This window comes from Elephantulus edwardii, unplaced genomic scaffold (assembly GCF_000299155.1).
Source record: "Elephantulus edwardii isolate Elephantulus edwardi_28Jun2011 unplaced genomic scaffold, EleEdw1.0 scaffold00185, whole genome shotgun sequence".
Lineage (NCBI taxonomy): Eukaryota > Metazoa > Chordata > Mammalia > Macroscelidea > Macroscelididae > Elephantulus > Elephantulus edwardii.
The window spans coordinates 4,270,566-4,284,465 of NW_006399935.1; the positions used below are offsets into that span (position 1 = coordinate 4,270,566).

The window sequence follows — 13,900 nt, forward strand, 5'->3', positions numbered from 1 at the left end:
AAAAAAAATATATCTAAGTATAATCCTAATAGACCAAGAAATCTTCCTAATGACAAAAGATTCATTCCAAATTGGGGCTAGTTGTGATGCAAATGCAATACATTTCATGGCCCTCAAGTCCATGGTCTCAAGAATGCAATCATCAGAAGTTATTTTTTGTTTTGATTTCTATTGCAACTTGAAGCATTCCTTGATGACAATAATGGTTATGATCCGTTCAGGTAATCCAAACCAAGGGAAAAAACACTGGGAAAACAAAATATTTTCTCTAATCTAGCAACTCCTACTGAACAACATGTTTGCTGCATATTTATGAGTTGTAGTTCATGGTCGTGGAAAATCCATTATATTATAAAAAAAAATTGTGCATTACTTTGTTTATCTTTAATATCATAAGCATAGAAAATTGCTGAAAATTATTAAAAAAAGTTGGAATAGTACATAGAGAACTTGCAGAAATTCAAGCTGAATTCAGAAGAGGCTGTGGAACAAGGGATATCATTACTGATCTCAAATGGATCTTGGCTGAAATGAGTCCACTTCTTGTGCTGGCTATCTGCTTTGCTGTTACGTGTTTAATTTTCTTGTTGAGAATATACACCACAGAATATGCCCACTTCCGCCCTTCCTGTGTACAGTTCAGACACTAGTTCAGTCCTGCGGCCATTCTCATCCTCTGCTCCCTACGTACTCACTCGCCCCCATGTTTCCCATTTGTCCTCTTGAGTTGCCCCAGTTAATTTCATCCCATAGAGAGAGTTCTCCAAAAGAGTACAGTGCTTGAGGCAGATGTGCTTTTCCAGTTGGCGTTTGGTTTAAATGAGCCTTCAGGGATAGTTTTGGTTTAATGTTATCTCCAAGCAGTAGGTTTGTGTTCTCCATGGCGCCCCCGTCTCCACAAGAAAGGGGGAACATGCTGAGGTGCGCAGCAATCGGCACCGTCTTCCTCAGTCCTGTGTCTCCTCCTCCAGCCCCTCTGCCTTTCTCTTCTGGTTAGGGGTTCCCCCCCGCCCCATGCTGGTTTGTGCCTAGGTGAGATTAGTCTACCTCCAGAGAGTAACACCAGAGCTGCTGACAGCACAGCGCCCCACGTTTCACTCTGGGTTGTTGTCTCACTAGGTCAAAAACAAGAAGCTGGTTGAGCTGCTAAGAAGGAAGGTTCGTCTTGCCCAGCCCTACGCCGGTGTCTTTCTGAAGAGAGATGACAAGTGAGTAGCCTTCCCCCCATCTTCATCCACATTACCCTGGCAGGTAACCCACCAGAGACTCCGCTCTGAGGAGGAGCTTGGACCCTTTGCCCAGAAGAGATCAGGCACCACCTGTTGGGGTCAAGGCCATGAGCCTAACTTGTCCCTTCAGCCTGGGCTGAATTTCGGCTTAGAGCACAAGAGAAGGACCATGCTCTGGGGGGACCAGGGAGGATAACCTGGGGACCCTAAGTACCATGGTGCACTTGTGCATGCCCTTCAGAGAGAAGCTAGCCAGGCCAAACGCTTGGCCCCCAGCAGAAGTCAGTTCTGTTTGCAATTCTGAAGGCCCATTTCCAACAGATTCCGTGGTGGGGGGTTGGGGGAGTTAGAATTGACTCCACCCTGGCCAGTGCTCCTGCCACTCTGACCTTCAGCTGGCCGACACCCACAGGCCACCCAGCACCGAGACAGCTGCTCTTGGTGCTCCATGGTAGCCTGTCAGGACGCCTCTTGTCTCCCCCACTTTTCCCCAATCAACCTTCACAAGCCTTGGCACAGGCACAGACACCCCTGTGTGTTCTGCTCCCCCAGCAATGAGTCTGATGTGGTCGAGAGCCTTGACGAGGTCTACCAAACAGGGACGTTTGTCCAGATCCACGAGATGCAGGACCTCGGGGACAAGCTACGCATGATCGTCATGGGCCACAGGAGGTGAGTGTGCCACTGGGCAGGGTGCTGGCCTGAGGGCTCAAGAAACAGGAAATGGCATTTCAGAGATCTTTGTAGTGATGTGTGGGCCGGCCGCCTCTGTGGACAGTGCGCCCTGCACCACCCACTGTGCTTTCCCTCTGAATTTGGCTCCCAGCCCCTGGCAGCTCCTCCTGGAGGTCTCCAGCTTACTGCTCTTTGATCATTGGTTGCGGAAATATCATGAATGAAAGATCACAGATCGTACTGATTCTCCTTCGGTCGTTCATGACTCCGGGTGGACTCAGCCCTCAGCCTTTCCATTTGCAGCTGCGCGCATGCACCCGGCGGCCTTGCTTGATGGGCTGCGGGTTGCTGGTCAGACCAGTGTCACAGCAGCACAGGAAGTCGCCAGTCCCCTCCGGCCGCACCTCTGAGCATCCAGCGTCCTGCTGAGTGTGGTTCTCCTGGGCCCGTGCAGATACTTGCCTGCAGGCCGTGTGACACACATAGCTTGTCAGCTTGCGGTTTTCACATAACCAAGCGGATTTCCTCCTCAGGTGTCGGGTTAGAAGGGAGGATGGCCAGGCTGTCTCACGCGGGCGTGTCATCAGGAGGGGCAGGTCCCTTACAAACAGCAGGTAGAGAGGCTCAGAGAGGGTGAGGTGGACTGATGCAGCAGCCGCAGCAGTGGGCAGCCCCGCAGATAGTGGGGCAGAGGTGGGGCAGGCTTTCATTTAGTGCCTCATCGAGTCACCGTGAGGCAGGGTTGGCTCCTTGGGACCGAACTACAGACGTGTTTCCCCCTCCTTCACACACAGCACTCATAAGCCCGATTGCATCATTACTGTGTAACTCTGTCAGGTTTAGGGGTGCAGAGGGTGAATGTGCTCATCTGCTAACTGAAAGGTTAGAGGTTCAAGTCCTCTCAGAAGTATCTCAGGGAAAGTGCGGCGACCTGCTTGCCAGAAGTCAGCTTTCGAAACCCTGCGGGCACAGGTCCCCTCTGACACAGGGTCACTGGGGTCAGAGTTAGCGTGGTGGAGGCTGGTTGGTTAATGAGAAATGGCAAGATCAGTGGAGGGTTGAGGTTGATGGAGAAACTAAGGGAGTTTCTTTCCAGGTGAGGTCAGGTTTAGAGTCTTTCACAGAAGAGTTCACGGTCAAGTGCATGTGGAAACTGAACCCGCCTCCACCCTTCTGATGGGGAATTGTGTGTGGTCAGTGCAGTTAGCGGACGTTGGTCCGTTCCCACCGTGTGTTCAGAGTGGAACCTCTCCATAGGAAGGTCAAGGCCTTTCAGAAGCAGATTGCTCGGCCTTCCCCAGGAGCCTCTGGGTGGCTGCCAGCTGCCAGGCCTTCAGGTGAAGGCTGCGTGCTTAGCGTCCATGCCACCTGGGGCTTCTGTGTGTGTGGTTAACGGTTCAAAAGGCCGCTCTGCAGTTGGAGTGTGGACTCGCGTTTCCATCCTTTCTGGCTCCCAGAACTTATTCTTGTCTGTGTGATCCCCCTAGAACACATTGAGGGGAATAGTGGACTGTGTCACACGTTGACTCCTACTGTCCCCCAGACTCTGCTAAGTGGTCATCTTCACACCGCCTCATCTGCTCACATTCGAGTTTCTAAAGTACAAGGGCTTCTCTCTCTCCTGGGAGGATCTGTGTCCCCTTACCACAGTGAAACAACGCTGACCACAGCGAGACACTGCTGAGGGTAGGAACAATAATGACAGCGCTGCCCCAGAACTCTAAGCTGGTAGGTCCTGTTGGTGACCCCTGCTGGGCCCCGAGGCCAACCTCCCTTCTGTGCACACCTGAGCGTGGCAGAAGGCCTGCACCAGCTGGACTCTGAGCTGCGTCCTGGCCATTCCGGGCTAGTCCTGTGCCCCTGCAGCACACACCGTCCTTACCCTTGGATGACAGATCTGAGAGGTTTGAATGCCTTTGGCACCCAGCAGCTGCAGAGGAGGTTGTCCTCACAGAGCCCACACCCCGATGGGGTAGACAGAAGTCACAGGCTGGTTACAGCAGTGAATGGGTCAAGGGGGCTCCCGGCCTGGTTTCTTAGGGCTGATGAAAATGCCACATGAGACGGGTAGGGAACTTGAATGAGCAGACACTTCTTGTCCTGCGGCTCCAGAAGCTGGATCGGCCAGTGACCCCAGCATGGTGTTTCCAAGGAGCCTCTCACAGCGTCCCTCTTCCCCAGCGTCTCTGTGTCTGTTCACTCTTCTCCGTCATCGAGTCGATGCTGCCTCACAGAACCCGCCTTTGGGTTTCTGAGGCTGTATGTTTTTACAGGAGGAGACCATCCAGTGTTCTCCCATGGAGCAGCTGGTGGGTTTGAACTGCCAGCCTGTTAGCTAGCTGCCTGATGTCTTACGTACTACACCACTACAGTCCCCATTCTGCAATTAAGTGCTGACTTTGGTGAAAAATATACGAAACAGAACACAGAGCACGTCGACAGTTCCCAGTTCAGGGCCGTAGGCTGTGGCTCTGCTCGCACAACCTTCTCCACACCCCCAGCGTCGTTTAAGCCCGCTGTCCCTAGGCTGGTCATCTGTCCTGTTGAGCTGCTGTCGTTCAGTTTACCACATACACATAATCCTTTAAAGGGGTAATGCTTAATGCAAACTTCCTTAATGAGGCTAAGCTGTTATTTAATGCACGATGACTTCAGGGATGAGTGTCGAGTCCTTGAGGATTCTATCTCGGGTTATTCTGTTCTTTTTCTAGCTCCTGAGTTCTTAGACTTTGAATCCATAGGTTGCTCCCCTGGGGAAAGGTGCTGCAGTCTCCTCATGTGCAATATACAGCTTCTGAAAACCCGCTGGAGGGTCAGCTCTGAGTCCCTCCTCACGTGGCGGCACACAACAACAACTGTTGTTCTGGTAGAGAAGCCCTGGTAGTGCAGTGTGTTAGGTATTGGGACACCAACCGAAAGGTTGGCAGTTCGAATCTACCAGCTGGTCCACAGGAGAAAGGGGCACTCTCTTCCTAGAAAGGTTCATGGTCTCAGAAGCTTGATGGAGGGATGCTGGGGGGGCCTCAGAAGCTGATTGGATCAGTGGTAACTTTGGTGGCCTTCTCAGGTGTGTCCAGGCAGGACTCCAGTGTGTGTGTTTGTGATACCCACTTTACACGAGGAGACCAGGGAGGGCCTCTAGGAGAAGGTGCCTTGTGATTCTCTGCTGAGAGGAGCTCGACTTGGACGCAGAGACCCAGAGATGGGCCCATGCACGGCCACAGTGACATGGGGACAGGGTCCCAGAAACAGCCACAGTGGTTATGGAAAATTCAGAAGTGGGCCATTGCGCTTAACTTCTGTCTCAGGACGCCCGAGGGCAGAGGCAGGAGTGAGCCCGGCTGGAGTGCAGGAACAGCTGGGCGGTTGCTGGCCTTGGAGCTCCGAGTCAACAGCTCAAGGCCCCAAGGTTGTTGTGCCCAGTGGCATGGGGTTTGGCCCAGACCTCAAACATGGCATCACGGGACGCCTGGCTGGAGGTTGGCACACTGCAGCCCCAGCGCGTTCCCTCCACTCTGTTCCTGCCTTCAGGATTCGCATCAACAGACAGCTGGAGGTGGAGCCCGAGGAGCCAGAGGCCGAGAACAAGCAGAAGGCCCGGAGGAAGCTGAAGCGGGGCAGGAAGGAGGCCGAGGATGACGGGAGTGCCAGGAGCCAGGCGGAGGTGGGGGTGGAGCCAGGCCTGAGCACCCCTCAGGAGGTGCTGATGGTCGAAGTCGAGAATGTCACCCACGAGGACTTCCAGGTCACAGAGGAGATGAAAGTAAGTCAGTGCGGGGGTGACACTCCCTGAACAATCACAAAGTCCCACAGAGCTCTGGTTGCCCCAGTCCTTCTCATCACAGCACAGAGGCCCCGCAGGGAGGGTGCCCTTGTTGAATGACTGGCTTCTAAGGGACCTGGGAACAGAAAGGGAAAGGATGTGGCCGGAGTTGCCTATGGAGGAGGCTGGATTTGAACCCAGACCCAGCTCGGATCAGGTCCACAGCAGAGACTGCCTCTGTGCTGGCCCTTCCCACCCAACCCAGGAGATGGGGACTGCAGCGGAGCTTCCAGATTTCAGACATACTAGGGAGCAAGACTGACTCTCCGCTTCTGAAATTACAGGCCTTGAAAACCCTGTGAACAGGGAGGTGCCCTGATGGCTGTAGCACTCAGAGTGATGCCCTGAGATTGGAATAGTCACAGAGAAACATAGAGGTCTGCGAAGGAGGGGGGGACGCTCAGTGAGATGGGGTGACACAGGGTCTCTGATGGAGAGCTCGAGTGTGGCAGAGATGGTCAGGATAGAGCAGGGTGCAGGTGTCGTTCACAGCGTGGCTGATTCAGGGTTGCGTCAGTGACGCCTACATCAGCGGGTCTGAAGGGAGCTGCCGTGGTTTGGTGAGGAGTTGTGCTGCCAGCCCGAGGCCAGGCGGTCTCACTCCACCAGTGGCTCCGTAGAAAGATGGGCAGCCTCCTCCTGTGCAACGAACAGCCCGACAAGTCCCTTCTGACCTGACAGCCTGTAACGACTGTCTGTGCGGCCCTCTCAGCCATGCCAAGGCTGGGCATGGTGACAGGCCCCTTCCTCGTAGGCCCTGACTGCTGAGATTGTGAAGACCATACGGGACATCATTGCCTTGAACCCACTCTACAGGTCAGCCTCCTGGGTACAGCCTCTGGGCCTTTGCTGAGAGGGACAGCTGTTGACCCTAATCATGGGGCTTTGGCTCCTGGGGGTGCCATGCACTGAATGGGGAAAGAGGAGTAGAAGTCCCCAGCACCCCTGAAGGCAGAAGGCTTGGGGAGGCCTGGCTGTCACAGCATCGTCTCATCCCTTCCAGAGAGTCAGTGCTGCAGGTGATGCAGACAGGCCATCGCGTGGTGGACAACCCCATCTACCTGAGTGACATGGGCGCCGCATTGACTGGAGCCGAGTCCCACGAGCTACAGGATGTCCTGGAAGAGACCAATGTGAGTGCACGTGCCAGGATCCCAGCACGCATGCCAGGCACCTGCCAGCCCCCCAGCGCCTACACGCAGTCCTTGCTGTGACGTGCAGGAGCTCCGTGTGGCTTGGGCCGTCTCTGTATCTGTCCTCCTGGTTGTCTTCACCTGTGTCATGCAAACCCGCAGAGTCCTTGTTGTTGAGGTTGAGTCCTGCCTTGGGCTGTCCCAGCAGCCCTCTCTGAACATCACTGTCCGCTTGTAGCTTGTAGTCTACACTTCTAGAACCCACAGGTGTGACAGTGCTGATGTTTCTGCATCTGTGAGGCTTGGCCTGGAGGCTCTCCAGAGACCCTGCTCACTGACATGGCTCCCGGGGGGCTGCCATCTCCCCCTCACCCCATCACTGGCAGGTGCCAGGCTGTGACCATCCTCTCCCACCGCCTGTTCTCGGCAGATCCTCAACCGACTGTATAAGGCCCTGTCCCTGCTCAAGAAGGAGTTTGAGCTGAGCAAGCTGCAGCAGCGCCTGGGCCGGGAGGTAAGCACAGGCAGCCGGGGCCCTGCGTCACCGTCACACTGCCACCAAGGTGGGAGATGGAAACCAGAGCCCCACGTCCCAGCCCAGGACTCTCCTGTCCCGAGGCAGAAAGATCCATCCTTCCCAGCCTGGGAGCAGCGGTGAGAAGGTCAGGTGCTGGGAAGCAGCAACCCACTCTGGGGTTTGGGGTCCGCCCCATCCTGGGCACGCCTGTGGACTGCGTGTACCTGCAGGTGCTCATGATCACAGACATGCTGGCCAGTAGCTCCCCACTGCAAGGTGCGTCATGCTTTGCTGCACTGCTGAAAACGTGTGGGTCCGTGGTAGCGCAGTGGTAGGAGTCTTGTCTGCGTGTGGGAGGCCCAGGTTCAAGTTCACACCTGTGTCAGCCGCTGTCCAGTCATTGGTACAGGCTTATGTGTTGCTAGGACGCTGAGTAAATTTTAGCAGAGCTGTCAGACTGAGACAGGCTAGGAAGAAAGGCCTGGCGATTGAATCGGAAAAACCAGCTAGTGAAGCTCTCTGGGTCACAGCTGACAGCAGGGATGGCAGGACTGGGAGGCTTCCTCCCATTGTCCACGGGCTGCCCTAAGTGGGGGCCATGCGACAGCAGCTGGTTTGCGGCCTGGTGTGCCTTCCCCCACATCAGGAAGCTCTGGTTCAAAGTGGAAGGAGCAAAAGGCTTTGTGTGCATTCCTCTTCCCCACACTCCCTGGGGCAGCGGGGGCCTGAGACCGGCTGACCGCCCTGTGGGCCAGGCGCCCGCTCCGCCCGCCCTGGGCCTGACCACAGCCCCGCGCCCTGCAGGTGGAGGAGAAGATCAAGCAGACGCACCGCAAGTACCTCCTGCAGGAGCAGCTGAAGATCATCAAGAAGGAGCTGGGCCTGGAGAAGGACGACAAGGACGCCATCGAGGAGAAGTTCCGCGAACGCCTCAAGGACCTGGTGGTCCCCAAGCACGTCATGGAAGTGGTGGACGAGGAGCTGAGCAAGCTGGGCCTGCTGGACAACCACTCCTCCGAGTTCAAGTGAGGGGCGGGGACACCGATCTTGTCATCAGGAGGGTGGGTCCCTCTAGCGCAGGGAGTGTGTGCCTCAGTGTCCTCGTGGAGAAAGGGGCGGTTCAGTGGGCAGAAGTGTGTCTCCCAGCTCAGGAGGCCTGAGGTCTGAATCCAGGGCACGCGCTTGCTCTCCTCTCACTCCCTGAAGGTCCTCATCGCAACCTCTGGAATGTTCTCAGCATCCCTGCTTTTCTTCATCTCTCTCTCCCCTGGCGCTTGTTCCTTTGTGCCTGATTTTTTTTCTCTTCTGTCCCTGAAGTGATGGCCTTAAGTCCCACCCTGCACCGATCCCATCTCGGTAACGTAACAGGTGTTCCCATGTGGCATCACCTCCAGGCATAGCCGGGCCATCAGCTTGATCCTGACTCGCAGACGAGAGCTCCCCTGGAGGGTCTCCAAGTTCATGAATTTTCCTAGAACCAGGTGACCAGTGAGTCAGAACCGCTACCTCTCAGCAGCAGAGCACTTAAACCGCTGTACCACCAGGGTCAGGGCTGCAGAACCCAGCTCAGCTCAGCAGGATGTGTGGTCTTCGTCACCTCTGTGTGGCTGGGCTGTCATCTTGTTAGATGAACACCTCATTGCACAGGGAGGTCATATCAGCTCATATCTCTAAGCCAAGAGATGGTAACAGAGACGTGAACCAGGGCCATCTGGCTCTCGTCCATGAACCAGGGCCATCTGGCTCTCGTCCGTGCTTCAAACAAAAACTACATGCTCTCAAAGCCCCTGCCTGTGCCCTGTCTCCGTTCTGGCTGCTTTGCAAGCCACCCAGAAAACTGCAGTGGCTTCCTGCGGCCTTGTCCTGGGTGACAAAGGGGGAAAATCCTCCCAAACACTCCAGGTCTCTTCCTCTTTAAACAGTCCTGTTCACTGTCGTATCTACCTTCCACCCCCCATTCCAGAGCTCATGTCTCAGAGCCCATTTGGTTCCCTGATCATAGTCCAAACCCTCCAGAAGTCCTCAGTTAGTAATGGTTCTTGGCGGGTGGGCTGGCCCTACGCTTCATTCCCGCAGGGTCCAGGCCTTTCAGAATCAGACCGGGCTTGAGTTGTTGTTTTCCATTGCCTTTAATCACAAGGCCCATTGGTATGACCGGTCGCCTAGGGTTGCCTGTATTGCACACATCCTCTTCCTTACCTGTTTTCTACGTCAGTCTCATTGTTCCTTGGTAACTGAGATCAGCACAGCAGACATGACAGCCGCTCCCTCCCTCCCCTGGCCCGGCGGCAGGAGGAGCCCATCACTTCCCAGTCAGTGCCCTCCTTTAACTTCAGGCACCACTGGAAGCTGGACACCCACTGGGGGTGGAATCTGGCCACTCTGGCCTTGGTTTCTAGCAGTAACGGATCTGTTACCAGAAGAATCAGGGCTTGCTTCGTGGGCACACATGGCTCCGTTGAGGTCTCTGATGTGGTGTTTGCATTGGGGCTAAACTCTGGCTCGTCTTTCACTGCTTTGACTTAACAAAAGCAGGACCAGCCAGCCACATCCTTTATGCTTTCTCATCGTGACAGCTGTAGAAATGTACCCGTTACGGCGTCCCCGAGGTCCTTGATCCCAAGGTGGCGATCCTGGGCATTGTGGCCCCTCCCTTGACAGTGTAGGCTGCCCTCCCTCAGTGCCTGACACCAGGCAGACCTGAGAGCCAGTCTACAAGGCTCCTCCTCACCTTTCTCTCCAGAACCTCTCTCAGTATTCCCACTGTCTTACTTGGGGTTCTCTGCAGAAGCATTTCTCTTTAGAAAATGGCTTCTGATTGAGGAGGTTGACAGGGTCGGGCGGCAAGCTGGAGGGTCAGCATGGGCCCCAGAGCAGGGAGAGCCTTGCCAGAAATCCACTAACAATGTCAGGCGCACATCAGATCCTTCTGACTACAGAGTAGGGGCGAGGCTTGGGTTATGTCCTCCTCTAAGGTGATTGGAGATACATCCCACACAAATCCTGCCTCACGAACGCATAGAAAGGAGCTCTGGTGGCACAGTTAGGTATTTAGCTGCTAACCGAAAGGTCAGCAGTTCAAATCTGCCCACCACTTTGTGGGAGCAAAGCAGGCAGTCTCCTCCTGTGAGACTGTTGTTACTGTTATCTGCCATCAAGTCTCTTGCAATTCATGGCGGCTCTGTGTACAACAGCTCTGAACCCTGCTCTGCCCTGAGCTAACCTTAACTGTCTGACACACCTTCCTCCATTACGCCTGTCACTGAGTCAGTCCATCTCATCTGGGGTCTTCCTCTGCCGTTGCTGTCCCTCCATCCTCCCAAGAATGATGTCCCACTCCAAGGACTAAGGTTACTGCTTCGGAAACTGGATGGAGGCCACCGTGCATCAGTCAACTCGGCAGTGGATTTGGTAACGGAGATTAGGGCTGAGAAGACCCCAGATGAGATGGAGTGACTGGGGTAATGGGGTTTTGGAGTCAGTGAGACTGGTTCAGGACAGGGCAGGTTTCAGAGCCGCTGTACATGGGGTCGCTGTGTAAATGGAAGGTGATTGTATCAGGGCCCTGGGAGCGGTGGCCTAACCAAGCTGACCGCGTGCTAACCGCTCAGGGCCCTGATCCACTGGCACCTGCCGTCCCCTGGCCGCGTTCACAGGCCCAGGGGGGGGGATGCAGCATCTTTGGAGCGTGTCCGCAGTCAGCACTGGGCTCCGCTCACTGGCTCCCTTTTGCTCTGTGGCAGCGTCACTCGTAACTACCTGGACTGGCTGACCTCCATCCCCTGGGGCAAGTACAGCGACGAGAACCTGGACCTGGTGCGGGCCCAGGCCGTGCTGGAGGAGGACCACTACGGCATGGAGGACGTCAAGAAGCGCATCCTGGTGAGCTCACTGGGGCGGTAGCCCCACCCAGAGCAGGGCATGCGGGTTTCTGGTCCACCCAGCCCTGAAGCAGCCTCTGCCCATAGGAGTTCATCGCCGTCAGCCAGCTCCGTGGCTCCACCCAGGGCAAGATCCTCTGCTTCTATGGTCCCCCGGGTGTGGGCAAGACCAGCATCGCCCGCTCCATCGCCCGCGCCCTGAACCGCGAGTACTTCCGCTTCAGTGTCGGGGGCATGACAGACGTGGCTGAGATTAAGGGGCACAGGTAGGCTGGCCATGCTGAGGACATCTGCCCTTGAGGCTGCATCGGCCTCCTGCCAGTTCTGGGATCGGGACTCGAGTCTGTGGTGGTGGTTGTGGTTTCAAGGAGCAGATTATTCATGCTGGAATAAGTTCCTGATGGACCTCAGCATGGTCCTGACCTCAGGCCTGTCTGGGTCCACATACTAAACGTAGGCCATCACCTGACACACTGGCTCCAGCACGTCCCACTAACGTGAAACCCTTTTGGAGTGGAGACCCCAGCCTCGTGTGGGGACCAGGGTGGGCTTAGGTTTCTGGAAGTGCTAGGAGGAGGGCTGGGGTGGGGATCCCCCTGTGAGAGCAGAGGCCCAGCACATGCGTGCGTCTGTCTCCCTGCTCGCCCGGGCAGCCTGGCCGTGGAGGTGTGTTGGGTCTCCTGGGACAGGTGTGAGGTCCATGGGGCATGTGCTGGTCCCCTGGGGTACTGGCCACCATGTGGACAAATGGGAGCTGCTGCCTCGCACAGCCTCTGCTCCCTGGTGTCTGGGTCCCTAGGAGCTTGCTTCTCTTCCCTGCCTTCTGCCTCCCCTGCCCAGACCCCGAGGCTGGAGGGGTGAGCGCCTAGGGGCGCCTGGGGTGAGGCTGGGGGGGCTAGCCTTGGCAAAGAAGGCCAGGAGCTGTCCTCTCCCTAAAGGCATGGGCTGGGGCAGCACAGTGAAGGGATGTGGGCCAAGGTGGCTGGCCAACAAGCGTGGACATGGAGGACCTTGGCTCACATGCCATTTCTGACGTTGGATGCTTCACTGAGAGAACCAAGGTGGGGTGCCAGGAGGGCACTGAGGGCACTCTGTGCTGACGTCCACCTGGGCTCCTGACAAGGACAAGGATGGAACCATAATGATCATAATGAAAGGCTCCCAGGACAGCACTGGGCCTCGGGCCTCATTTGTATCAGCAAGCTGAGCTTGGGCCCCTGCTGAGGGCCAGGGCCTGCATTCTGCTCCCCGTGCCTGCTGTGCCCCTGATTTCTGTTGCCTGAGTAATTCTGGATGAGTTCTGGTGCCAAAGCTCTGCTCTTCAACTCCATCCTGAGGGCAAATGGCAGTGACTCCTGTCACATCTTGTGATGCCACAGGGCCCAGACAGCACAGTCCTGAGCGCCCGCGTGCTGACTCTGGCATGCCCTATCCTACAGACGCACGTACGTGGGGGCCATGCCGGGGAAGATCATCCAGTGTCTGAAGAAGACCAAGACAGAGAACCCCCTGATCCTCATCGACGAGGTGCGGAGCCACCGAAGGGGCAGGGAACCCCCAGTCGTCATAGATGCGAGTGGGATGCTAGTGGGGTACGGGAGGCTGACTGGATGGGAACCCCTGACCTTCAGCAGTGGCAGGTGGGTAGTGCGACGGGGTGGGAAGCCCCGCTTCTCCTCGATGAGAGATGAGGTCCATGTCCTCTGGTCATGCACCATGCTGAGCTGTCTCAGTGATGGAGGGGGGGACCCTTAGTCCCCATGCACCTCCAGGACCTGCCCCTGCCCTCAGGCTGGTGACCTGGCTTGCTGTGTGACCCTGTGCAGCTCTGACCCCACGGCCTGCGGGGTCTGGGCCTGTCTCGTGCGCACTATAATCCTTGCCCACTGCCCCCACAGGTGGACAAGATCGGCCGGGGTTACCAGGGTGACCCCTCCTCGGCTTTGCTTGAGCTGCTGGACCCGGAGCAGAACGCCAACTTCCTGGACCACTACCTGGACGTGCCTGTGGACTTATCCAAGGTGCGGGGGCTGCTGAGGATTCAGGGTGGGGGTCCTCGGAGGCGGGGCAGGCTCAGAACCCTGAGTTCCCACAGGTGCTGTTCATCTGCACAGCCAATGTCACCGACACCATCCCTGAGCCGCTGCGGGACCGCATGGAGATGATCAACGTTTCCGGCTACGTGGCCCAGGAGAAGCTGGCCATCGCTGAGGTGAGGCCCGGCGAGCGCTGCGCAGAGGCCAGGCAGGAGCAGAGGATGGGATGTGTGGAGTGCCCAGTGGCCACAGTCCCCGTGCTGCCTGGGAGCAGCGCCCACCCCCTTGGCACGGACCCCGTATTCTGCTCTCTCCTCTGCTCACAGCATCTCAGGCCTGCCCCTCACCACCTGCTTCCCCGCAGCGCTACCTGGTGCCTCAGGCTCGTGCCCTGTGTGGCCTGGATGAGAGCAAGGCCAGGCTGTCCTCAGACGTGCTGACCCTGCTCATCAAGCAGTACTGCCGGGAGAGCGGCGTCCGCAACCTGCAGAAGCAGGTGGAGAAGGTGAACCAGCCACGCCTGCGCGCCCCTTCCCGTGTCTCTGCTCCTGGCCCCCCATCCCTGCTCCTGACCCCCCGTCCCCTGCTCCTGACCCCCCCCCATCC

General features: G+C 56.7%; 1 protein-coding gene across 1 annotated transcript in view; it reads left to right on the forward strand.

Annotated features, from left to right (window-relative positions):
* Window positions 1-13,900, forward strand: part of LONP1 (lon peptidase 1, mitochondrial) — a 19,822-nt gene that overhangs the window by 3,617 nt on the left and 2,305 nt on the right. The window contains 13 exon segments of the mRNA XM_006896369.1: window positions 1,120-1,208; window positions 1,782-1,901; window positions 5,436-5,667; window positions 6,482-6,543; window positions 6,731-6,860; window positions 7,291-7,374; window positions 8,182-8,402; window positions 11,121-11,259; window positions 11,346-11,524; window positions 12,698-12,785; window positions 13,157-13,279; window positions 13,354-13,470; window positions 13,659-13,799. Coding sequence (XP_006896431.1) covers window positions 1,120-1,208; window positions 1,782-1,901; window positions 5,436-5,667; window positions 6,482-6,543; window positions 6,731-6,860; window positions 7,291-7,374; window positions 8,182-8,402; window positions 11,121-11,259; window positions 11,346-11,524; window positions 12,698-12,785; window positions 13,157-13,279; window positions 13,354-13,470; window positions 13,659-13,799 — 1,725 coding nt within the window.